Source organism: Mustela nivalis, assembly GCF_964662115.1.
Source record: "Mustela nivalis genome assembly, chromosome: 17".
NCBI classification, from domain to species: domain Eukaryota; kingdom Metazoa; phylum Chordata; class Mammalia; order Carnivora; family Mustelidae; genus Mustela; species Mustela nivalis.
The window spans coordinates 4,321,900-4,345,652 of record NC_139036.1 but is presented as its reverse complement, the minus strand read 5'-3'; the positions used below and the strand labels follow the sequence as shown (position 1 = coordinate 4,345,652).

The 23,753-nt window shown below is 55.1% G+C and overlaps 1 protein-coding gene across 2 annotated transcripts; it reads left to right on the top strand.

Moving 5' to 3' along the window:
- Positions 1-1,285: 1,285 nt before the first annotated feature.
- Positions 1,286-22,886, top strand: ALOXE3 (arachidonate epidermal lipoxygenase 3). Of its 2 annotated transcripts, XM_082708168.1 has the most exons (15): positions 1,286-2,500; positions 3,084-3,288; positions 4,339-4,420; positions 5,194-5,313; positions 5,605-5,730; positions 8,464-8,567; positions 8,871-9,043; positions 9,747-9,890; positions 9,989-10,192; positions 10,287-10,373; positions 10,832-11,001; positions 11,568-11,689; positions 15,652-15,752; positions 16,326-16,496; positions 22,020-22,886. In XM_082708168.1, the coding sequence occupies exons 1-15, from the start codon at positions 2,354-2,356 to the stop codon at positions 22,197-22,199; spliced, it is 2,136 nt and encodes a 711-aa protein (XP_082564294.1). In that variant the 5' UTR covers positions 1,286-2,353; the 3' UTR covers positions 22,200-22,886. The 2 variants fall into 2 exon arrangements, with proteins under 2 accessions (XP_082564294.1, XP_082564295.1); XM_082708169.1 differs by lacking the exons at positions 1,286-2,500; positions 3,084-3,288 and adding an exon at positions 3,861-3,944 and having other exon boundaries at positions 22,020-22,300.
- Positions 22,887-23,753: the final 867 nt, after the last annotated feature.

The window sequence follows — 23,753 nt, the reverse complement described above, 5'->3', positions numbered from 1 at the left end:
CCACGCGGGTAGCGTGGCCGAGCGGTCTAAGGCGCTGGATTTAGGCTCCAGTCTCTTCGGAGGCGTGGGTTCGAATCCCACCGCTGCCAAGGTGGAGTTTTTCTGGTGGCCTCCGCACCCTAGAACTCAAAACATCCCGCACCTTCCCCGAGGGATGTATGCTTCTTGTTTTTACGAGGACTGCGTGCAGGTTAGCACCATCGCCTCCCTGGTCTTCAGGACAGTGTGGGTGGTGCTAGGCAGGACCCAGTGGGAACTGTCCGGGAGACCTTCGGCTCTTCGTAAGGTGTCCTGAAATTGCGTTTTTATCTCTCAAAACTAGCGCAAGTTGCTTATCTTTAAGTGCTGACCGTGTGCTCTGCTAGTGTGCAGGAGGCTCCGATTACTCAGTCTGGGAAGCCCACAGGACAGCGCCTTCTTTTCCTTTCCTTCTCAGATCCTCTCCGGGGACAAGGGACGCTCATACACGAAGCTGATAAGTAACAGAGCCCGGATGGTACGGAATAGAGGCAAAAATTAAAGGTTCCACCGAGATTTGAACTCGGATCGCTGGATTCAGAGTCCAGAGTGCTAACCATTACACCATGGAACCCGCTGCTGGGAGAGCATGTCTGCAAGTTTATATATTACTGAAGTTCTTGCTCTGCGCATCCCCGTCCCCCTCCTGCCCCCCATTCTATCATTCCCAGAAGACAAAAGAAGACCAAAAAACCTGCCCCAACCGATGGGCACCTCCCTGGAGAACCTGAAATACGAACTTAGATGCGCGGTGACCTGTAAAACACACACTATACTTAGAAGACACAATACTTACTGAAAAGAAGATTGTTAACACTTCATTAACAATTTAAAAATACTGATTACGGGTTAACATGGTAAGATTTCATGGGGTTAAATAAAATGTTATTATAATTAATCTCACCTGGTTCATTCTCGAAGGTGCCTACTTGAACGTTTAAATTCGCAGAAACATGTTAACAGCACTTTGGTCATCCTTTTTTTTCCCCCTCCCCTTGGTTTTGTTTAAAGTAATACAGATAAGACGCCACCTCTTTAAAAGGGAGAAAAAAAAGCAGACGCCCGAACAGGGACTTGAACCCTGGACCCTCAGATTAAAAGTCTGATGCTCTACCGACTGAGCTATCCGGGCTCTTGCCGGAGGGCTCCGATCCTGCTTATAAGAGCTGTTCGCTCGCGGAAATTCCGGCTCCCTGAAACGGAGTCGGATGGTACGCAGAGCACAGCGCCCCCCGCGCGCACCAGGAACGAGCAGGTGCAGCCCAGCGGCTGCTGCCGGCGCTCCGCCTGCCTCTCTGGAGCACCGTCCCGGCCGGGGTTGGGCGGCTGAGGCCGGAGCGCCGCGGAGGCTGGGCCGCTGCGGTACCTGGACCGCTGTGGTGCGGAGATTGGCCGCGCGGGGCCGCTGCCGGCTGCGAGCCTCCCCCGCGGAGCGGTTTGTCCGCGGCTCGGGTGACCCAGATCCTGGGCATCGCGCGCCACCCCGGCCTCACCCCCCACCCCCGGGCACTCGGCCCCCGCCCTGCAGGCGGCGGGCGGGCCTCGAGCGGAACCGAGGCCGCGAGCCCACTTTGGTCCCCTGGCCGGCCCCATCCCGACGGAGGGACCGAGATCGGACGTGCCGCGGAGCGGGGACCAGGGCACCGGGCGTGGGGACGGCGGTGCGTAGTGGGGAGCAACAGGGGAGCTGTGCCTGACTCCTCTGCAGGGGCGATTCGCCTCGGTGTGGCCGCGGTCACCCGGGACTTACGCCGACTATGGCTCCCTCGCGAGGACTGATTCACACGGATGATTCACAAGTAGGGAATGCGGGTGCCCCGGGCCCAAGCCCGGCTGAGAGGCGGAAGGGGTCTCGGGGCACGTTGGGGAGTGGGCGGACCAGGGCCCCAGGGTAGCAGCAGGCCCCTGACCGAGAGCAGGGCAGTGTCCCAGTCACACAGGTGTCATCAGCTCCTCGTCTCCCTCTCAGCCCCCGGTCCCTCCCTTCCCAGCGGGGCTCGGGCTCCTGATACCCATCTGGGTGAGTCCCGTCCTGCCAGCCAGAGAGACCGGCTGTGTCAGAGGCAGGCAAACAACTATTAGGGTGGGGAGAGGGAGCCCGCAGCGAGCCCGGGCAGCGACCGCGAGCTTCGGGGGAGAGAGGCCAGCGAGCCCCGGAGCATCCAAGAGAGAGCGGGGCTTTCCCTGGGAAGCCTCCTGCCCCTGCCTAGCCCCCTCCTCAGGGACTTCGCAGCCCGACAGCTCAGCCCCGCCTGGCCCGCCGCGCCCCTGCTCCGAGGCGGACTGCCTGCTGCTGTGGCCACCGCTGCCGGGGCATCCTTCCTTCCTCCCCACCATGGCCGTGTACCGCGTGTGTGTGACCACGGGTCCCTACCTGAAGGCTGGCACGCTGGACAACATCTCTGTCACCCTGGTGGGCACTTGTGGAGAGAGCCCCAAACAGCTGCTCGATCGCCTGGGCAGGGACTTCGCCCCTGGATCTGTAAGTTCGAGAGAGGGAGGAGGGACCCCTGAGACCCCCTGGGCAGGGAACCCTGAAGGAGGAGAGGGTCATTCCCCCAGGTCATTCCTCCAACCCTGCAGAACTCAGGTGCTGACCTCCTCACCGTCCTATTCTGGTCTCTGGCTTTCCTGGGGAGCCCATCCATTCTACCCAGGCAGGGCTGTGAAGAAAGAAGGGGGCGGTGCTGGGGGTCAAGAGAACTCTACCTGCTTTCTAGCTCCTCCCATCATCCCGTGGTGGGCTGAGGGCAAGTCACTTACCCTCTGTGAGTTGGGGGGTTTTCCTCTTCTCTGGAGGGGATCTGCTTGCCTCGGCCAGGCCCCACGACGCCAAGGAGGCTGCTGAGGTCCAGGATCCACTCTGCTCAATCGCCCTGCCTCTGGGAGCTGTGGCCGCCTCTGCTTGGTTGAAGGGGTGCCTTTTCCTAATTCGTGCAAAGGCCCTGTGTGGCTTAGCGGCCCTCGGTTTATATGCCACAGCAGGCGCAGATGCACGCACGCAAGGTCTAAGGATGCCCCCTCTGTCCCTCCCCTCTCACCTGCTGGCTTCTTGGTCCCCCCAGGTGCAGAAGTACAAGGTGCGGTGCTCCTCCGACCTGGGCGAGCTCTTGCTGCTGCGTCTGCACAAGGAGCGCTATGCCTTCTTCCCCAAGGACTCCTGGTACTGCAGCTGCCTCTGTGTCACGGCCCCCGATGGCACCCGTTCCCACTTCCCCTGCTATCAGTGGATTGAGGGCTACTGCACCATAGAGCTGCGACCAGGAACAGGTGGGCGGGAGGCGGGGGCTGGCCTGGGCTTCAGGAGGCATCCGTGGGGGTCAGGGGGTGGGGGCCTCCTGGAGCCCATGCTGCAAGGAAGGCGGGTGGGGTGGGGTTAAGGTTAGGGTAACTGTAATCCAGAGCTCTGAAGTCGATGCTTTCTGAACAAAATTGAGCCTCTAGAGCCCTGGAATTTCAGCAGGGAATTTCTAGGCAGTGTATGCCCCTCTGGGGACGCAAAGACTAGACACACACGCTCTTAGCCGCTCACACGACTCACAGACACAGACACAAGTGCAAACATACAGAGTTTCGAGTTGCTTTCGGCCGACTCCCTCTGCGCTCCCCCAGAGTGAATTTCTCCTGTGCCCAGAGCAGACTTGAGCTGAGAGCAGAGTCACTGGGTGTCGACAGGTGCAGAAGCTGGAAAGGCCTCGCCAATTGGCCTTGCCGATGACTACTATTGGCTTTTCTGGTGTGGACGATGTCCCTGTGACGTGCTCTTAGGATTCGCCCTTGCATCTGGGGGGCCTTTCAAGGATGCCGAGCTCGAGCTCCTTCAGCCTCTGGATCCCCACCCACGTCTCCTGAGCTATCTGATCCCAAGAGGCATGGCCGGGGCTGGTCCAAGTGTTGACACGAGTGTTGACAAGTGTGGATGAGAGGTGAAATCTCGGCCCCCTAGAGGGTTCTTTATCCTAGCATTTCCGTCTGTCCACCGCTTCCCAAAATATATTCATGCATCAGTCATTTTTCAAGAGCAGGGCTTGTACACAGTGTCAGAGCACCACGCTAGGTGCCGGGAATACACAAAATGACTAAAATGTAATTTCTGCCCCAAAAGAGTCCTGGGAAGGAGGCAAACATACAGTTAGGATGTTCGTTATAGTTTTGGGGTGAGGTTTCCTTGAGTTCCTTCTGCTGATGAATGTGCAGAGAACATGGGGTATCCCTGTCACTGAGGGGTGGGTTCAAGGTTAGGGCATTCAGACAAGCTTTCCTGGAGGATATGTTGTTTGAAAAGACACGTGTATGATGAGTACTTTTCATTCCCCACAGCAAAAACCATTTGTCAGGACTCCCTTCCCCTCCTTCTGGACCACAGGAGACGGGAACTCCAGGGTCGACAGGAATGCTACCGGTGAGGGAGGCCTAATTTGACTTCTTTCCCCACCTTTATGCCGATCTCAGCCTCCATCAGACAGTCGCTAACTCTGACCTCAGATCCAACCTTGGGGTCCCAGCTCCAATCAGGACCTCGTGTAACCCTAACTTTCATCTGAGCTTGACCCGGAGTCCAGACCCAGAACACCAGTACCAACAATTGTCCCAATAGAATCAGTGAATCCATACTCATCCCCCTCCCCCAGCTGTCCTTGATGGCCCCCGGATGTCAGACATGACCCTGGCCTTGACTGATCTCAGTCCAGCCTCAGCCTCAGCGTCCCCCCCAAACCAGCCATGATCTTAATCTCAATGCAGACCTCTCTCTGAACCTGTCTGGATGTGTGCGTTATCCTAAAATGCTACCCCCACCTAAAGCCTAGTGTCTTCAGGGAGAAAATTCTAATTCTTCATCACCTCCCCCAGAAATTGGGTGGTTTCTAGGAGGTTATTTATTTATTTATTTATTTATTTGACAGAGAGAGACACAGCAAGAGAGAGAGAGAGAGAGAGAGAGAGAGAGAACACAAGCAGGGGGAGTAGCACGGGGGGTGTGGTGGGAGAGGGAGAAGCAGCTTCCCCCTGAGCCCAATGTGGGACTTGATTCCAGGACCCCAGGATCATGACCTGAGCCAAAGGCAAATGCGCAATGACCCAGGCACCCGGTTTATGTGAGTTTTAATTTAAAAAGCTGAAGTCTATGTTTACTTTAAGTTTGACTAGCCACCCCTGACCTCTTTCCCCCGGAAGGTGGAAAGTTTATGCCCCTGGCTTTCCCGGCATGATAGACGTCAGCAGCTTTGAGGAGATGGAGACAGACAAGAAGTTTGCCTTGACCAAGATGACACCTCGAGCAGACCAAGGGGACAGGTGAGGGGGGACCCAGGCTGGGGAAGAAGGTGGAGGGACGTGAAGTGAAGGCTGGGAACATGGGGCCCGGACAGCCGGGAACGAGAACTGTGGCGGCAGTCCAAGAGTGAGGGGCGGAATGGGCAGGGGTGGGGGGTGACCCCGAGGGTCTGGCAGGAATGTGGCTTCCAGCGGACAGGGTTGGGCAGGAGTGCGGAGCCAGGGGAGGATCCAGGGAAGGAATGAAGAGGAGTGGGCTGCAGGTCCATCTGACCGGTGTCTGTCTTTCTGTCTCCCTGCCACCCTCCACAGCAGTGGGAATCGGTACCTGCCAGGCTTCCCCATGAAGATTGACTTCCCATCCCTGATGCACATGGAGCCCAACATCCGCTACTCGGCCACCAAGACAGCCTCCCTGCTCTTCAATGCCATCCCAGCGTGAGGCCACTGCCCTCCCCACACTCCTGTCACTCTCCCTTCTGCCTCCACCCTGCCGGGCATATCCACAGCTCTGTTTCTGTCCCCCCCCACCCCCTGCCCCTGTCCCTGGCCCTTCTCTCTGTCCCCTTCCTCCCCCCTCCACTCCAGTCTTCCCCTTCTGTCCCTGGTCTCCTCCACTCTGTCCCGGTCTCCCCTTCTCTGTCCCCAATCTCCCCTTCTCTGTCCACGATCTCCCCATCTCTGTCCCCAGTCTCTTCCTTCTCTCTCCATTCTCTGACTCCCCATCACCTCCTCTTTGCTCATTTGTCACCCCCGCTCTTTCCAGTCCTCAAATCTATGAAATGAACGAGCCTCTTCTCAGTGCAGAGCTTGGCCCCGGGCCCTGTAGGTGGGACCGTGTTAAACAGGACAGGGAGGCTAGGTCCTAAAGCTTTAAAGGAAGTGAAGTCAGACCACCTTGTGTTCAGATCCCAGAACCCACACCTTCCAGCTGAGTGACTTTGATCTTCACGTGGCCTCTAAACCATGTCCTCATTTGTTAAAATGACAGTAGCACCCTTACCTGCCTCGTAGGTCTGGGGGAGAGTAAGTGAGATGACACCCAGCACAAAACATCTCTCAGTGGATGTGACTAGGTGTTAGGATGTCATCTTCCACCATGAGGAGCTCAGTGTCCCTAGGGAGATGTGTGGCACAGCTAATTAGGAACCAGAGGGGCCTTTAGCAGCTGGAGTCCACAGCTGCAGCTCTAAGTGTGACTTTGGAGGGGGTGTCATCGACCCTCGTGTCCAGAGTCAGCCTGGGGCCAGCAGGGGCCAACTGGTGGCTCTCGGAAAGGCAGGTGGGATGGAGGCGGCTTTGGGCCATGAAAAGGAGAGGTGAGCAGAGAGAAGGCGAATCCTGGGCAAAGTCAGGTTTGTCTGGAGGACTGAGAGGCTCGGCTGACCATCTGTGCAGGGACTGCCTTAGAAGGCCCAGAGGAGTCTGGGGCAAGGGGCTGGGTCCTCTTCCTCGGGGCTTCTGTACCTGATTGACTGGAAGAAGGACTAGTGGGAAGAGGGCAGATGTGGAGTGAGTGGGGAGTCAGGGAGTGTCTGGGCTGGAGCACAAGGTGGTCACAGGTGGCTCGGGCCTCAGGCCTGGGCAGGGCTGAGGGATCAGGGTCACCTGAGCTGGTCCCCAGATGGACATGTGGGTCTAGGCAAGGGAAGGCCTGGGAGATCACTAGGACAGCCTGTGTGGGGCTCAGAGGAGGGCCCATGGGCAGTGGGGGCGGGGGGGCACACATTTCGCAGCCACTGGGGATCCGTGGAGGGGAGGGGTGGTAGCTGGGTCTCAGTGTGGGACAATGGCACCAGGCCCTTGGAAAAGGAAGATACTTTCTTTCTCTTTTACTGCCTCTTTGCTTTCTGCCTTTTTTTTTTTTTTTTTTTTTTTTTGACACAGAAAGAGAGAGAGAGAGATCACAAGTAGGCAGAGACGCAGGCAGAGGAAGAGGGGGAAGCAGGCTCCCTGCTGAGCAGAGAGCGCGATTCGGACTTGATCCAATGAACCTGGGATCATGACTGGAGCTGAAGGCAGAGGCTTAACCCACTGAGCCACCCAGGCACCTTTTTTTTTTTTTTTTTTTAAGACTTTACTTATTCATTTATTTGAGGGAGAGAACAAGTGGGGGATAAGGGCAGAGGGAGAGGGAGAAGCAGGCTCCCTGCTGAGCAGGGAGCCAGAGGCGGGAGTCTATCCCAGAACCCTGAGATCATGACCTGAGCCGAAGGCAGAGGCTTCACAGATTGAGCCCCCCAGGTGCCCCTCCTTGCTCTCTGCTTTAATACTGAGCTCCCACCGGTGTTTCCCCTCTTTGGGGCCTTACAGAGCAGGTGCTCGGCAAATGCTGTAGACCGAGAGTGGCTCGGGGGAAGTTGTCTCCGGGGTTGTGAGGTCATGGCGCCCACACCCTTTGGGCACCTAAGCATGTGTACCCTTCCTCCCTCCCCCACTGCTTGCTACAAACCCACCTGGTAGGCGGTGCCTTCCCTTCCATTTGACTCAGTGCAGTCATTGAGTGATTATTATGAATCAGTATGTCGGGCCCAGGCCAGTCCTGGCCCTAAGGGGCTCACAGTATCGTGTGCAATAGAGGGTGGCTGGAGGACGTGGATTTACTGTGTCACGCAGGGAAGGAGGAGGGTTTTTGTGGAAGATACACACCAGGTGGGTGTTTACACGGCGTCTGGCTGTGCTCCGTGGCTTGTGTCTTGTTCACAAGGCACACAAGGCACACAAGACTGTGTCTTGGCTAGGTTTGATCGAAGGTGGAGAGGACGGCCCAGCTCCAAAATATTCAAACAGTACAGACACCCACAAAGAGAAAAGTGCATGGTCCCCCCTAGTCTGGTGTGCAAAGTACACCTCCGGTTATGATGTGTCACGAGAAGGCTGTGGTTGGTTGGGACTGCTGGTGGCAGGCATCCTGGCCAGACAGAGGCCAGAGAAGGTCCGTGACTAGATGGAAGCTTGGAGAAAGGCCAAGGCTCTGTTGAAGACTGGCTGTGTTCACATATGGACCCACCCCTGAGAGCCTCAGTGGGCCACTAGACTTTTCTCGAGGGCGCAATGTTAGGCACCTCTGATCAGGACATTGACCTGGTCGGGTCCCTCCAGGCCTCTAGGCTGGGGGGCACAGTGCCCCAGGCAGCCCTGGACCCCACTGTCGCTTCCCCTCCTCCGCAGGTCCTTGGGCATGAAGCTCCGTGGGCTGTTGGACCGCAAGGGCTCCTGGAAGAAGCTGGATGACATCCGGAATATCTTCTGGTGCCACAAGACAGTCATTTCGGGTGCGCAGAGGCAGGCAGATGTCTCCCAGCCCGTGCTTGGAGCCCTCCGCCCCATCCTGGGAAGGGGCCCTCTTTCAGCCCTCTCACGGACACCATGGAATCGCAGGCCGAGGGGCTCCTGGTTTCCTGGGCGACCACCTCACAGATTCCCCTTAGGAGCTCATGCCACCTCCCCTTCCTCTGGGAGGGGACAGGAATAGGGGAGTGAGGGCCGAGAAATACTCTCCCTGCTAGGGAGACGGTCAAGGGTTGGATCTTGGAAAGTGGTTTCCAGGCCAAGCAGCCCCGTCTCTTGCCCCCTAGAGTACGTTACAGAGCACTGGTGCGAGGACCCCTTCTTCGGGTACCAGTACCTGAACGGCGTCAACCCCGTCATGCTCCACTGCCTTTCCAGTTTGCCCAGCAAGCTGCCCGTCACCAATGACATGGTGGCCCCCTTGCTGGGACCCGACACCTGCCTGCAGACAGAACTAGAGGTGGGTGAGGTGCCATTATGGACAAGGGATGGGCGTGGCAGGGAGTGGTGGGATGGCTGTGTCTGCAGCCCGCATGGCAACTTTGAGTTGGAGCAGATGGGGAGGGGGGGTGGATGGGGCTGGGCATGGCTGGGAGCCTGAGGGAGGCTTGGAGGATGGTACACGTGAGCAAGATGGCATGGAAGAGAAGACCCTGCCTGTGTTCTGGGGCCTCCAAGATTCACAGTGCTGGGGCCCAAAGAAAGCGATTTTAGGACAGGTGGAAGGAAGGCAGTGCCTCTGGATACAAGAGGAACAGTCATAGAGACCAGAGCTTGGAGGGCCTGGGGGAGATGATCATCAGTCTCTCCGGGGCAGCCAAGCCCTCAGGCAGCCTCCAGGAGACTGGAGATGGGGCAGTCAGTTCTCAGGTCATTTTCCTGTTGTGGGATATACTGACAGGGTCACTGAGTTGAGAGAGCAGGAAGGACCAGGTATGGGGGGGCCTGGGAGAGGAGGCCAGCTTCCCCAGGTGGGAGGTGCCGCACCAGGGACTCAGCTGGACCTCATTCCGAACATTCTGGTGAGGGCGGGGTACCGAACTCTGGGCAGGAGCGCAGGCACCGAGCATTACTGAGGCCCCGGCTGGGGTGGGGGTGGGCGGGGGGACAGAGAGGGCAGCGCGGGTCGGAGGGCGCTGTGAGCCTCTGTGTGCCTTCCCCAGAGGGGGAACATTTTCCTAGCCGACTACTGGATCCTGGCCGAGGCCCCTGTCCACTGCCTCAACGGCCGCCTCCAGTATGTGGCCGCCCCGCTCTGCCTGCTGTGGCTCAACCCGCAGGGGGCGCTAGTGCCCCTGGCCATCCAGGTGAGCGCCCGGGCGGGAGGCCGAGGCGGGAGGCGGGGGCGGGCTCAGGAGCACGCTAGCAGTCTTGAGCCTCATCCCCTTATTATTCTGGGGCGCAGCTCAGCCAGACCCCCGGGCCCGACAGCCCCATCTTTCTGCCCACGGACTCTTACTGGGACTGGCTGCTGGCCAAGACGTGGGTGCGCAACTCCGAATTCCTGGTGCACGAGAACAACACGCACTTTCTGTGTACGCATCTGCTGTGCGAGGCCTTCGCCATGGCCACGCTGCGCCAGCTGCCGCTCTGCCATCCGATCTACAAGGTCTGTGGGCCCCCCCGGGCGGGGGCCGGAGCGGGCGGGCCGATTCGGCCTGCTCCCCTGACCTTCGGCTCCTGTGCGCTCATCCCGCCCGCAGCTCCTGCTCCCCCACACTCGCTACACGCTGCAGGTGAACACCATCGCGCGGGCCACGCTGCTCAACCCCGAGGGCCTAGTGGACAAGGTGCGGCCTCCGCCCCCCGCCCCCCGCCTCTGAAGTCCCGCCCCGAGGACCCTTTGCCCCGCCCACAAGCCTCTTCGGCTCCCAATCCCTCCTCGCCGTCCCTGCCAGCCCCAACCCACAAGCCCCGCTCATCCCGCCGGTCCCCCGACTTGCCCCGCCAACGAACCCGGGCCCCGCCCCCTCAGGCCTCCGAAGTCTCCCGGAGGTGGGCAGGGCAGCCGCGCTGGATCGCTCCCCCCGCGGCCCCTGCGCCGGCGTCGCGACTTTCTTTCAGTTACCTGATATTTAAGGGATTTCTCCCATGCACCTAGTAGGACTGCCGCTTCCGAGGCGCGCGTCAGTCCCCGTGGAGGGGTTTGATCCGTGTCTTGGACTCCTTGATTAACACCCCTAGAGCTGAGTCCCTAGTCTCGTCTCCTCCCCAAGTCCCCAAGCCGGGCTGTGTTGCGTGTTCTCAGGTCACCTCGGTTGGAAGACAAGGCCTCCTCTACCTCATAAGCACGGCTCTGGCCCACTTCACCTACACCGATTTCTGCCTTCCGGACAGTGTGCGGGCCCGTGGCGTCCTGGCCATCCCCAACTACCACTACCGGGACGACGGCCTAAGGATCTGGGCGGCCATTGAGAGGTGCGGGGTGCAGGCCCGGGACCCTATAGCCAGTCTGGCCCCACCAGGGCCTCCTGGCTGGGGCGGGGGCGGGGCAGTGTGGATCCCTGTTCTCATGCTGGAGAGTTTAGGGCTGGATGTCGTGGGTGCATCAGGTCCCCGCAGGGAGCTCCCCCAGGGCGAGAATTGGAGTTGGGGTCATTGATGAAATGACTGCTGGCTTGGGAGGGGCTGGGTTGTGTATGAACACAGCAGCAGAGAAAGGAGAGAACAGGGTGTCCAGAGGAACTGGGTGGGGAGAGGTGCAACAGTGAGGTGTGGGCCGGGGCCCCCAGGCTCTCCTCAGTGCACTCACCACTCCCAGACCCCTGGGGGGGAAGGAGGCCCAGAGCACCCATGGCTCAGGAGTCCCCAAACCTGGGCCTTCGGGTTCCCTCTGGATCTGGGGGCTCCCACTGGACTGAGGTGGGGTCTTGGTGGACACTGGCTGTCTGGCTCTCCCTCGCCTGAATGGTACTGGGCTTTGGATTTCTGACCAAGCCCAAGCCCAAGGTCTCCCCCGTGGCACTAGCATCTCTTTCCTGCAGCTTTGTCTCAGAAATCGTGGGCTACTATTACCCCAGCAATGCATCTGTGCAGCAAGACTCGGAGCTGCAGGCTTGGGTCGGCGAGATCTTTGCTCGGGCGTTCCTGGGCCGGGAAAGCTCAGGTATCCCATCCCCCACCCACCAGCTCCCAAAGACCCGGTGTTCCCTCTGGCCTCACCTGTTACCTGGTTCTTATTTAGGGACAAGCCTTTGAAGTGCATCCTATCATTAGCCCCGCTGAACAGATGAGGAGCAAGCATACGGAAGGCTTTGCAGATAGGGGCAGAGGCGGGATCCAGAGCTGGCTCTCACGGTCTCCAAAGTCCTTGCTCGCAGCCACTGCTCTGTGACCCTCTGGTTTTTCCTCGATCTTTACTTGAGCCTGTCCATTCACTGCTGCTTGTGGAGCTAGGTGGATGTGTCCCATCACGTGGTAGGAGCTGTCTCCAGCCTCAGAGTTTGAGGATTCTGGAACCATCTCTCGTACTTCCTCATGCTTGTCCCACCAGGTGGCCCCTCTAGCCACCAACCTCTTTCATTTCTTTTGGCCTCATGGAGTGACATGGTCCTGCTGCCGCCTTGTTCTTCCCTACTAACACCTAACACTGATGTCCCCCCCTTCTTCTGATACTCAAGCCGAGAGGCTTTTGAGACCCACCGACACGACACCAGTGGCCCCCTCTTCCGCCTCCTTTGCTCAACCTCAGCAGACCATACTCCCTTCCTTAACATCTCCCCTTAGCCCCAGGGAGGAAACATCCTCTGAGCCTCCCAGGCCTCTGCCACGACCCCACCCCAGCTATTGGCTTGTCCCAACTGGGTCTGTCTCCTCTCTACCCTCCCATAATGAAGTGATCCCTTCTCCCATGTCCCCTCTGCTGCTGATTCCAGACTTGGAAAGCGCCCTGCCCCTCATTCCCTGAAGAACTTTCCATTTTTGCTGCTGTCTCATTGTCACCCTTGAGACCAGCACAGAAAAACTACCAGCTACAGGTTCTGAGACTTCTTTTATCCCTTTAAACAACAAATTTTAAACATAGAGAGTGTAATGTATCAAACACCCACTCACCCACCGCCCAGATTCAACAAGCACTCATTTGATTAATCTCTTGCTTTTGTTTATTGCTGAGTTCTTGTAAATTATGCCCATTTCCTATTTTATTCCAAATCAATAGGCAGCTCCAAAAAAAGGTTTTTCTATGGAACCACAATACTGTCATCACGCTTGACAAAATTGACAATAAACTCCAATATGGACCCATAGAGGGAGAGGCAGACTCCCCATTGAGCAGGGAGTCCTACACGGGGCTCGATCCCATGACCCTGAAATCATGACCTGAGCCAGAGACAGATGCTTAACCAACTGAGCCACCCAGGCACCCCCTTTTGGGTCTTTTTTTTTTTTTTTTAAGATTTTATTTATTTACTTGACAGAGAGGGAGATCACAAGTAGGCAGAGAGGCAGGCGGTGGGGGGCGGGGGGTGGGGTGGGGTGGGTGGGAAGCAGGCTCCCTGCTGAGCAGAGAGCCTGTTGCGGGGCTCCATCCCAGGACTCCGAGATCACGACCCAGGCCCCTGAGATCATGGCCTAAGCTGAAGGCAGAGGCTTAACCAACTGAGCCACCCAGGCGTCCCCCCTTTTGGATCTTTAAAGGATGAACTGCCCTTGCTTTGCAAGGCTATTGTTAATCCTGGGTTGACCTGATCCTGATGGCTTCCTCCCCGTGCCCGGGGCTTTTATCCGCCCCCCCCACCTTGGGGCTGTTTCTTATTTAAGACCTGGGGCAGCGGGGGGTCTAATTACTGCTGGCTGACTCCCCTATCTTCCTTTATTCAACCTGTCTCTGACTCTGCGAGCTTATCGGAGTTCAAGGTGAGGCACACTCATTAATTAACTTCAGTCAGTGTGACTTTTGCTTCCATATTTCACGGGGAACAAATTAACTACAGGAGCTACAGAAAAATTCCCACAGAAGGCCTGATGTCCTTTGCCTTTTAATCTCAGCCCTTCCAGGTTAGACTATCTACCTCGAAGGGAATATCCAGAAAATTCCCCCGGACTCCCAGTCAGATGCCTGGTCTTTCCCCCACTGCTCTGCATCCCGACTGCAAACTCTGAAGCCATCTTTGGCTCCCACTTTGTCTTCCTGTTTGCCTAAATCCGGTTGGGTGACCAATTCCTCTTGCCACCCTCCTGTCCCCCTATCACCACCCTATCCCATTTCCCATAGTGTGGCAGCTGCTTCTCCATAGGACTCACCGTTCCCAGCCTCTTGCTGCCCGCCCATCTGGTCTGTGGGGCCACCGCCCTGACCGTCCTCAGAAATTGTCCCCAGAAACTGCGTGGCCTGGCCCATGCCATGGCCTCGCCTCCGATAAGGACCCTCCCTGCCCCTTTGCCTTGCTGATGCCTCATTCATTCCGGCTCTGCCTTCTTACCTTCTCAGGCATTCACTCCTGTCAACCAGTAATTACTGGGCCCTCAGTATTAAGTATTGTTCTTGCGGCTGGGGTTCGGCAGTGACCATGACAGATGGAGCTCCTGGCCTTCACTGAGCTTCCCATTCTGGCAGGGAGATTCGGAGAATCAACAAACAAATATGTCAGGGGGTGGGCTAGGAGCGCTCAGGATAAGGAAACAGCCCGTTGGGGTAGAGGGAGTTTTTTCAGCTAGGTGGTCCAGGAAGGCCTCTCAGAGGAGGTGACGTTTGAGCAGAGAGCTGAAGGAAGTGAGAGCGCTAGTTCTGCGACTAACTGGTTTTCTCAAGGGGCTGACTCGATCGGGTGTGTGATTCTAAAGGATCGTCGCTCTGGCTTTCGGGGGGAAGGGTGGAAGCAGGTGGGTTCACTCGGGGGCAACATGATGGAGATCGGGAGGTGGTGAGACGGGATTGACTTCTGGAAGTATTGCCTGATACGTGCGACATGAGATTAAAAAGAGGAATGAGCACACAGAGCCACCAGAATGGGACCACGATGGGCAGGACAGGTCTGGGGAGTGTGTGAGGGAGGGACCAAGCATCAGGGTTTGCAGGTGAGCTGTCTGAGAGGTGGCACAGACACCCATCTTGGAGCATCAGGGGGCACCCGCAATTATACCCATGGCTTCATCTAGAATTCAGGGACCAGGCGGAGCGGGAGGTGTGAATTTAGGAGTCCTCGGCCCTTGGGAAACTGTCAAAGCCATTGATTTGGACGAGAGCAGTGATGTAGGGAGGAGAGGACTCCGAGCTGAGCCTGAAAACGCCTTTTTCCTCTGTCATCTTTTTCCTATCCAGAGCTCACCCACTCTTCTCTTCTTGCAGGGATACCTCCCCTAAGTGCTTCAGCCCCAGGGTCGGTTTCTGCCCTGCCTGGGCTCTCCTCGGGTTGCCGAGCCCTGGCCTTGGAGCCCCCTTCTGTTTGATCACTGTGAACTTATGAGTAATGCACTCTGGTCACCTGCCTTTGTCGCTAAGCCCAGCTGTTGTGACATTCTGCCATTGGGTGCTTGGACAAGTCTTGGTGAACTGGGTAGAATTAGATCATTAAGTGCTGGGGCACCTGGTAGTTCAGTCTATTGGGCATCTGGCTCTTGGTTTCAGCTCAGGCCATGATCTCGGGGTTCCCGGGAACAAGCCCCATGTCAGGTTCCACGCTCCGTGGGGAGATTCTCTCTCTCCATCTCCCTCTCCTTCTGCCCGTACCCTCATTCTCATTCTCTCAAATAAATAAATAAATAAATAAATAAATCTTAAAAGATCATTAAGTGTTATCAGGGGTTGCCGATAGACGTGGGGAGAAGAGCCAGACTGGCTGTCAGCTTGAACTTGGCTTCTTCCTTGTGAGCTCTGCTGGCTGGCCATTTCCTGGTTCGATCCCAGTAGATAGCCCCTATCCTGACCCCCTTCAGAGACTGCAAACCTTGGTGATGACCAACTGTCCCTAACCTCAGCCCAGCCCTAATCTTAGTCAAAAGACTATAGTGGCCAAATGCTCAGCCCTCTCATCCTCACTCTCCCCTTGCGGTGAGCCCCAGCCCCAAGCTGCCCCTAGGAATCCCGTCCCCTCCCTCCACACCCTTTTCCCTTCCTCCCACACCCAGGCTTCCCACACCGACTGTGCACTCCAGGAGAGCTGGTGAAGTTCCTCACTGCCGTCATCTTCAACTGCTCCGCCCAGCACGCTGCTGTCAACAGTGGGCAGGTTAGGTGGCAGGGGGCAGGCTTGGGGGCACTGGGCTATGCAAGGCTGGGCTCAGCTCTGGACGTGAGGCCAGAGTTGGGGTTGAGAGCAGGGGTGGGTCAGGGTTGGGGTGGTTTTATGATTGCAGCTGAGGTTGGGTGGTGACTGGGTGGGGTGGAGGAGTGAAGGGTCAGTGTCAGATGAGGTCTGGGTGGAGTGGGGTTTAGGCTTGTAATGGTGACTCCAGCTGGTGTTTGGTTGGGAAGAAAACCTATATATAGGGCCTGTCCTGGTAAGGACACAGCCAAGGGGAGTATCAGGCCTCAATGGGTGGCATGCCAGCTCTTTGGTTCAATTCCTTCCTTGGTGATTCACTCCACCTAGTCCAGGAACACTGGGTGGGGAGTGACAAGGGGTGAGCCTCCTACCCCACTTCTGGAATTTTCTATCCTGTACACCCTCCCCCTTCCCTTTCCTCCATCCCTTCATTTGTTAACTGCGAGACGTGGGATGGTAGGAGCAGGATCGGGAATGATGAAGGAGCTGGTTCTCTCCCTCTGGCCAGCTGACTCAACTGGGGTGGGGTCTCTACAGCATGACTTTGGGGCCTGGATGCCCAATACCCCATCATCCATGAGGCAGCCTCCACCCCAGACCAAGGGCACCACCACCCTGAAGAGTTACCTAGACACCCTCCCAGAAGTGAATGTCACCTGTAACAACCTTCTCCTCTTCTGGTTGGTCAGCCAGGAGCCCAAAGACCAGGTGTGTACGGGGTATGGGATGGGATGGGGGTGGAGGTTTAGAGGGCCTGGGCAGTGGCAGTGGTGGTAACTGTTCCGGGGGGCTTGGGGACCGAGTGCCATCATTTATGCCCATTGCTGAGCTTGTCTTGGGTTCCTTGGTTTCTTTAGGAAATGATAGTTGATCCCCAAAGACATACATTGAAACAAATACCAGTTTAGTTGGCTCGGGCACAATGTCTATCAAATTCGCCAGTTTACCAATCCACTCACTTATCTGTCTGTTTATCCATCCATCTATCTATCCCACCCACCCATCCACCCATGTGTCCATCCATCCATCCATCCATCCATCCATCCATCTATCCATCCGTCCATCCATCCACCCATCCACCCACCCATCCATCTATTGATCCATCCATTCATCTATCATCCTTCCATCCATCCATCCATCTATCCACCTGTCCATCCACCTACCCATCCACCCATCCATCCATCCATTGATCTATCCATTCATCTATCCATCCACCTATCCATCTGTCCATCAATCCATCCATCCACCCATCTTTCCTTCCATCCATCCACTTATCTATCCGTTCGTCCATCCATCCACTCACCCATCCACCTATCCATCCATCCAACCATCCTTCCATCCCTGCATCCATCCATCTTTCCACCCACTTCTTCATCCACCAACCATTCATCCATTAACTTTTCATCCATTCATCTAAATATTCACCACACGTTATTTTGGGGACTCCCTACATGTCAAGATGGCACCAGGCACCAGGCATATAAAGCTGAATGAGACCTTCCTGCCTTCTGGAATCCAACAGTCTAGTTGAGGAGACACACAGGGACATGAAAAAGGGCATCACAGTGTTGTAGGACTCATTGATATACGAATGTACTTCATGAGCATTTGCAATGTGTCAGACATTGGTGGGCAGATATGAACCCTATCCTCAGGAGCTTAGTCTCATAACAGAGGTGAAAATGGGGACTTGTGGAACCTGACTGAGTCTGGGCAAACCCAGGAAGGCTTCTTGGAGGAAATGACATCAAAGCTGAAACCTGCAGATCAAGTAAGAGCTCAGCAGACAAAGGAAGGGCAGGGTTAGTTTCTAGGCAGGAGGAAGGACACAACCAAGTGAAATGAAGTGAAGGTGAGTTTGTTGGTGTGTTGGTAGGATTGCAAATGGCTTGGTGCAGGCACAGTGTTCATTCAGAGGAGGATGGGGAACCACTGAAGAGCTTTAAGCCCCCCGGGGTGACATGGCTGAATCGGTGTTTTAGCAAGAGCACCTCTGTGGCTATGTGGATGGTTGAGGGGGCAGTTCTAGGCAGAAGTAGGCAAGGACGCTGTCAGGTCAGCTTGGTCAGGAGAGCAGCTCCTTGATCACCAATTACCAATATTTCTATTCACACATGGGGTCATCTGTCCCGCCTCTGCCCTCCTGGTCTTGTTCACAAGCCCTCTGATGTCACAGGAATGTCATTTCTCGTGCTTGACTCCTTTCGGTGCAGATGTATGTTATCTTCCTAACAAGTTTTAATTACCATCTCATGGCCTGGGAATGCCAGGAACTTGTCCCTGGATCCTGCTCCTTTCTGGTCCTATTTCTCAAGGACTTGGAGAAGTTCATTTTTTTTTTTTTTCACTATAAAGGAAAACACTCTGTTTTTTTTTTTTTTAAGATTTTATTTATTTATTTGACAGACAGAGAGATCACAAGTAGGCAGAGAGGCAGGCAGAGAGAGAGAGGAGGAATCAGGCTTCCTGCTGAGCAGAGAGCCCGATGTAGGGCTTGATCCCAGGACCCTGAGATCATGATCTGAGCCGAAGGCAGAGGCTTTAATGCACTGAGCCACCCAGGCACCCCAACACTCTGGTTTTTGTTTTGTTTTGTTTTTGTCTACTTGCAGAATATTACTATTCCCAATACTTTCACTCACTCCTTCTAGCTACTGACTGTGTGTGGGACCAGCAGGTGTCAGATAATATAACTCCATTCTGACACTCTCTTTGCAGAGAGTGTCAGGTCCCATGAGTTCAGACTCAGTCCCACAAGATGCCAACCCCCTCTGATGCCACCCACAAGCCTAGGTGCTTCTGACCCACCAGCTAAAAATACAACAACCCCTCACCCTCAGCCCCAGGTTTGGTCATTTGCTGTACCAGCTCACAGAACTCAGGGAAGACCGTTTACCTACTAGATTACTGGTTTATTATAAAAGGACATAGCTCCAAACAGCCAGAGATGGGGTCGGCAAGGTGTGTGGGAGTGGGTGGAGGGCTGACTGGCCCTCCCTGGCTTCCCTGCCCTCCCCATACCTCCCCATGTGCACCAGCCGGGGAAACTCTCCAGTCCCCTGCTGCTAGGGTTTTTCTGTCTCCTTATTACCTAGGTGCCATTGATTGAATCATTTGACCACTGAGGATTAAGTCAACTTCCAGCCCCTCTCTCCTCCCTGGAGGTTGGGGGTTGGAGATGAAACTTCCAACCCTCTAATCACAAGGCTGGCTTTCCTGGCAACCGCCCCCATCCTTAGGGGCTTTCCATAAGTCACCAAATGAAATGTAAACTCAGGTGTGGTTGAAAGGGCCTTATTATGATAACAAGATACTTTTAACACTCAAACGCTTACAAAATTATAAGGGTTTTAGGAGCTCTGTGCCAGGAACGGGATGAAGCCCAAATGTATGTTCCTTTTTTTTTTTTTTTTTTTAAGATTTTTATTTAGTTATTTGGCAGAGAGAGAGCAAGAGAGGGAACACAAGCAGAGGCAGTGGGAGAGAGAGAAGCAGGCTGCCCTCAGAGCAGGGAGCCCAATGTGGGTCTCAATCCTAGAACCCTGGGATCATGACCTGAGCTGAAGGCAGACGCTAATGACTGAGCCACCCAGGTGCCCCCCTCCAATGTACATTCCTTACTGTAAACCACAACATCATGGTGGTGAGGCATGATAGGCAAGAGGTTGAGGGTGGAGGGCTCCTTCCTAGAAGGCAGTGAGGGGTCTAACCTAGAAAATTACAATAGCAAAAAACAAACAAACAAACAAACAAACAATAACAGTAGCTATTGCTTCTTGGGGGATCCAGCATGTCTCAGTCATCAAATCAGATGCCTTATGTATGCTATTTTAAAATACGAAGTAAGTAAGGAGCTTTGTTTAAAATGCTTAGTACAGTGCCTAACATATAGGTGTTCAATAGATGGTAGTTCCTTTTTTTTTTAAGATTAAAAAAAATTTTTTTAAAGATTTTATTTATTTATTTGGCAGAGATCACAAGTAGGCAGAGAGGCAGGCAGAGAGAGAAAAAGGGGGAAGCAGGCTCCCCTCTAAGCAGAGAGCACGATGTGGGGCTCAATCCCAGTACCAGGGCTCAATCCCAGGATCCTGGGATCATGACCTGAGCTGAAGGCAGAGGCTTTACCCACCCAGGTGCCCCCTTTAAAAAAAAAATTAAGTAATTGGGCACCTGGGTGGCTCAGTGGGTTAAAGCCTCTGCCTTCAGCTTAGGTCATGATCCTAGGGTCCTGGGATGGAGCCCCGCATCGGGCTCTCTGCTCAGCAGGGAGTCTGCTTCCCTCTCTCTCTCTGCCCACCTCTGCCTCTTGTGATCTCTGTCAAATAAATAAATAAAATTAAAAAAAATTAAGTAAAATTAAGCCCGACATGGGGCTCCAACTCACAACCTTAGGATGAAGAGTCACATGTTCCACCAGTGGAACTGGCCAGGCACCCCAAATGGTAGTTGCATTTTACAGGGAAGAAAACTAAGCAAGTTGGTTCAGAGACACTAAGTACATTGCGCAAGGTCACAGAGCTTTTAACCCAGCCTGTCATGTTCCTGTGTTCTCCTTTTTGGACAGCTACACTATCATTTTATTTATTTTTGTTTATTTATTTGAGAGAGAGAGAGAGATCACAAGTAGGCAGAGAGGCAGGCAGTGGTGGTGGGGGGGGAGCCTGATGCAGGGCTTGATCCCAGGACCCTGAGATCATGCCCTGAGTCAAAGGCAGAGGCTTAACCCACTGAGCCACCCAGGTGCCCCTACACTATTGTTTTAGGAGTTAGATGTCAATCCGGTAAATAAGACATAACACTGATTCTTTGAAAAGACCAATAAAATAAAGAAACCAGAGACAATCCCAATCAAGAGAGATGAGAGACGAGAGAGACCAATGTACAACATTTGGGAGGAGTGGAAAAGCAAACAGCCAATAATTGAGAAGGTTGAAGAAATTAAAAGAAAACATGATTTGCAGTTTTGGAAATTGAGGTGAAAGAGATGATTTTCTAGGAAAATGATAAAGAAAAATTGACACCAGAAGAGATGAAAACCACACATAAATGGATAAGGGTGTAAGAGGCCTGATCCCCCTCCTTGCAAAGGGGGGTTCTACTCAACCTTCAAGGACCAAGTCATTCCTAAGTCACTCAAACTTCTCTAAAGTATAGGAAAAAAGTGGACACTCCCCAAATCATGTTACCGGGACCCTTGATACTTGCAGCTGGCCAAGGTGATGCTGTTAAGAAGGGAAGTGGGTCTCCGGTAGTAAGTCCCAGTCCCAAATCCACACTTCCCCCGGTGTGACCCTGGATGTGTAATCAGGCCTCTCCAAGCCTCAGTTTCTTTATCTGTGAAGTGGGAATGATAAGAGCACCTGTCTAACAGGATTGTTGCGCTGTCATGGCAGTCCATGTCAAGGGCTTGCAGCGTGTTAGCTGTAATTAAGAAAATGAAATTATAAACGTGTTCCACTTAGCTGCAAAGATCTTAAAAATACATCATTAGCCAATGAAGGCCAATAGTACATAGTAAGACAATAATATGCCACATTGAGGTCTCGTTTATTCTAGGAATGAGAGGAATGAGAGGTCGGTTCACCCTGATGAAATCTAACGATGTAATTTATTACATCAATAAAGTAACACCATATAATCATCTCAATACGTGAAAGAAACATTTGGGAAGTACAGACAGTCATTACTGATGAACACTCAGTGTAAAGTGAAACTCCCATACCACCTTTTAAAGATTTTATTTTATTTGCTAGGGAGAGAGCACATAAGCAGGGGGAGCGGAAGAGGGAGAAGGGAGCAGGGAGCAGGGAGCCCGACGCGGGGCTCAATCCTAGGACTGGGATCATGACCTGAGCCAAAAGCAGATGCTTAAAGACTGAGCCCCTCAGTGCCCCTGGAGGGGACCCTTAAAGATGTCTGGTCCAAGGCCTGGCTTTCCAGTGCAGAAACGGTCTCTGAGCAAGACTGTTAGGCAGAGGGCTACCAGCAGAGGGAGCACTAGCCTCGGGCTGTCCATTCCTGCCCCTCGCCGGCCCTGGGTTGCAGGGTGTCGGGTCTGCTCTGGGCAGCAACCTGGAGTGGGGAATAGCAGCTTGGATGGTCTTAGTTTGCAGTGGCTGTTCTGGGTGAAGCCCTTGGAGCCATCGTGACTGTGCGGTGGCCAACGTGGTCCTTCACTCTCCTTCATCTCATCCCCAATGTCCTCCGGATCGCCTCCCGGTTTTTTTCCAGCGGCCCCTGGGCACCTACCCGGACGAGCACTTCACAGAGGAGGCCCCTCGGCGGAGCATCGCCGCCTTCCAGAACCGCTTGGCCCAGATCTCGCGGGAGATCCGGGAGCGGAACCAGGGGCTGGAGCTGCCCTACACTTACCTGGACCCTCCCCTCATCGAGAACAGCGTGTCCATCTGATCCCCACCTCTCCCAGCCCTGGAAGAAAGGCTCCATCGCCAGCACAGGAGGAGGGCCGTCTTGTCAGGGTCCTCTCGTTCCGGGTCAGCCGGACTTTCGCTGCACCTGGGGCCTTTTCCACCCAGGGTGGCACTAGCTTCCTACAGGTGGGCCCTGAGCGGTGAGGTACCTGCACAGCAGCCTCCAGGGTGAGAAGCCGCTGCCTAAGGTCGAGGGCACAGCAGGTCCTTCGAGAGAAAGGCAGCCCTTCACCCCGTGCTCTACTTGGGGCAGGCTCCTAACTTCCCTCTCCTGTGGGAACCTACCTCCTCCCATTGAGAACCCCACAGGGACTCTGAGCTCCCCCTTCCTGTACACCCCCCCCCCACCCTGTCTTCAAACTCTTCCTCTTACTTTGTCGCTTTTTCCTCTCTGGCTTTCCTCCAAACCTAGGACCCACCAGTCTAACTTTCCTCTCTGGAAGAACCTGGAAAACGGGCAAGAAAAGATGTATGGCCTGGGTCTGCTCTGGGGTCCCCGGTGACCCCATCAGCATCCTTAAGGGGAGCTTCCATGGACGTCTAGCTGCAGGCCAGGGAGTCTGGGTGTGTGCGGGGACCCTCCCCAGCCCTTGTCCTGTCCCCTCCCTGCTGTTTTCCTGTCCTTGAGCCCAGTGAATTTAATAAAGTCCAACATATTTGGCTCCCATTTCATTTTTGGTTTGGGGTGTGTGTGTGTGTGTGTGTGTGTGTGTCTGGGGTGGGAGGGGGTGGGAGGAGGAGGGAGCAGCAGTGAGTTCTTGGACCCTCTGTTCTGGAGACAGGGGCCTCCCAGCTCAACCCAGCGCCTAGCCAGGCCCCGCCTTCCTGCCTTCCTCTCCCAGAGTGTGTCACCCATCCGGAGGCGAGGGGATATCCAGACTCACAGGGCTGATAGGAAAAAAGCAGGTGCTTTGCAAACCCTGAGAACCAAGCTTCTGGATGTGGGGTCATTAGCGCTGCCGCTAGGATCTGGTTACTTTTCTGGATGCAGGGAAGACTCAGTCTCAGGGCCTCTGGTGGTTGGGTGGAGTCAGGAAGAGCTCTGGTCAACTAGTTCCGTGGGGAAGGGATCCGCGGGCTGTGGGTCCCCTCTGGCCTGGGGCACTTAGTCACTTGCATGAGACCCTCTAGAGCTCCTGTCTCTCTGCCTCTGCTGTTCTAGAGGCCTACATGGAGATGGTGTAGCCATCAACTGCTGTCTCGGAGGGACCAGGACAGAGCTCCCTTGCTGACCCGGGCTGGGCGAGGAGCTGAGAGAGAAATACACTTCCGTGGGGTCCCACCGCCAATTCCGGATGGCTTGTGGCTGCAGGGTTACCGATGCAGATAGCAATCTGGGGAGTCTGATGTCCTCCCTTGCAGCTCCGAAGCCCTTAGAAATAGAATCCTGGGGTGCCTGGGGGGCTCAGTCAGTGAAGCATCTGCCTTCGGCTCAGGTCTTGATCCTGGGATCCTAGGATTGAAACCCACGTCGGGCTCCTTGCTCAGTGGGGAGCCTGCTTCTCCCTCTCCCTCTGCCTCTCCCCCCGGCTCA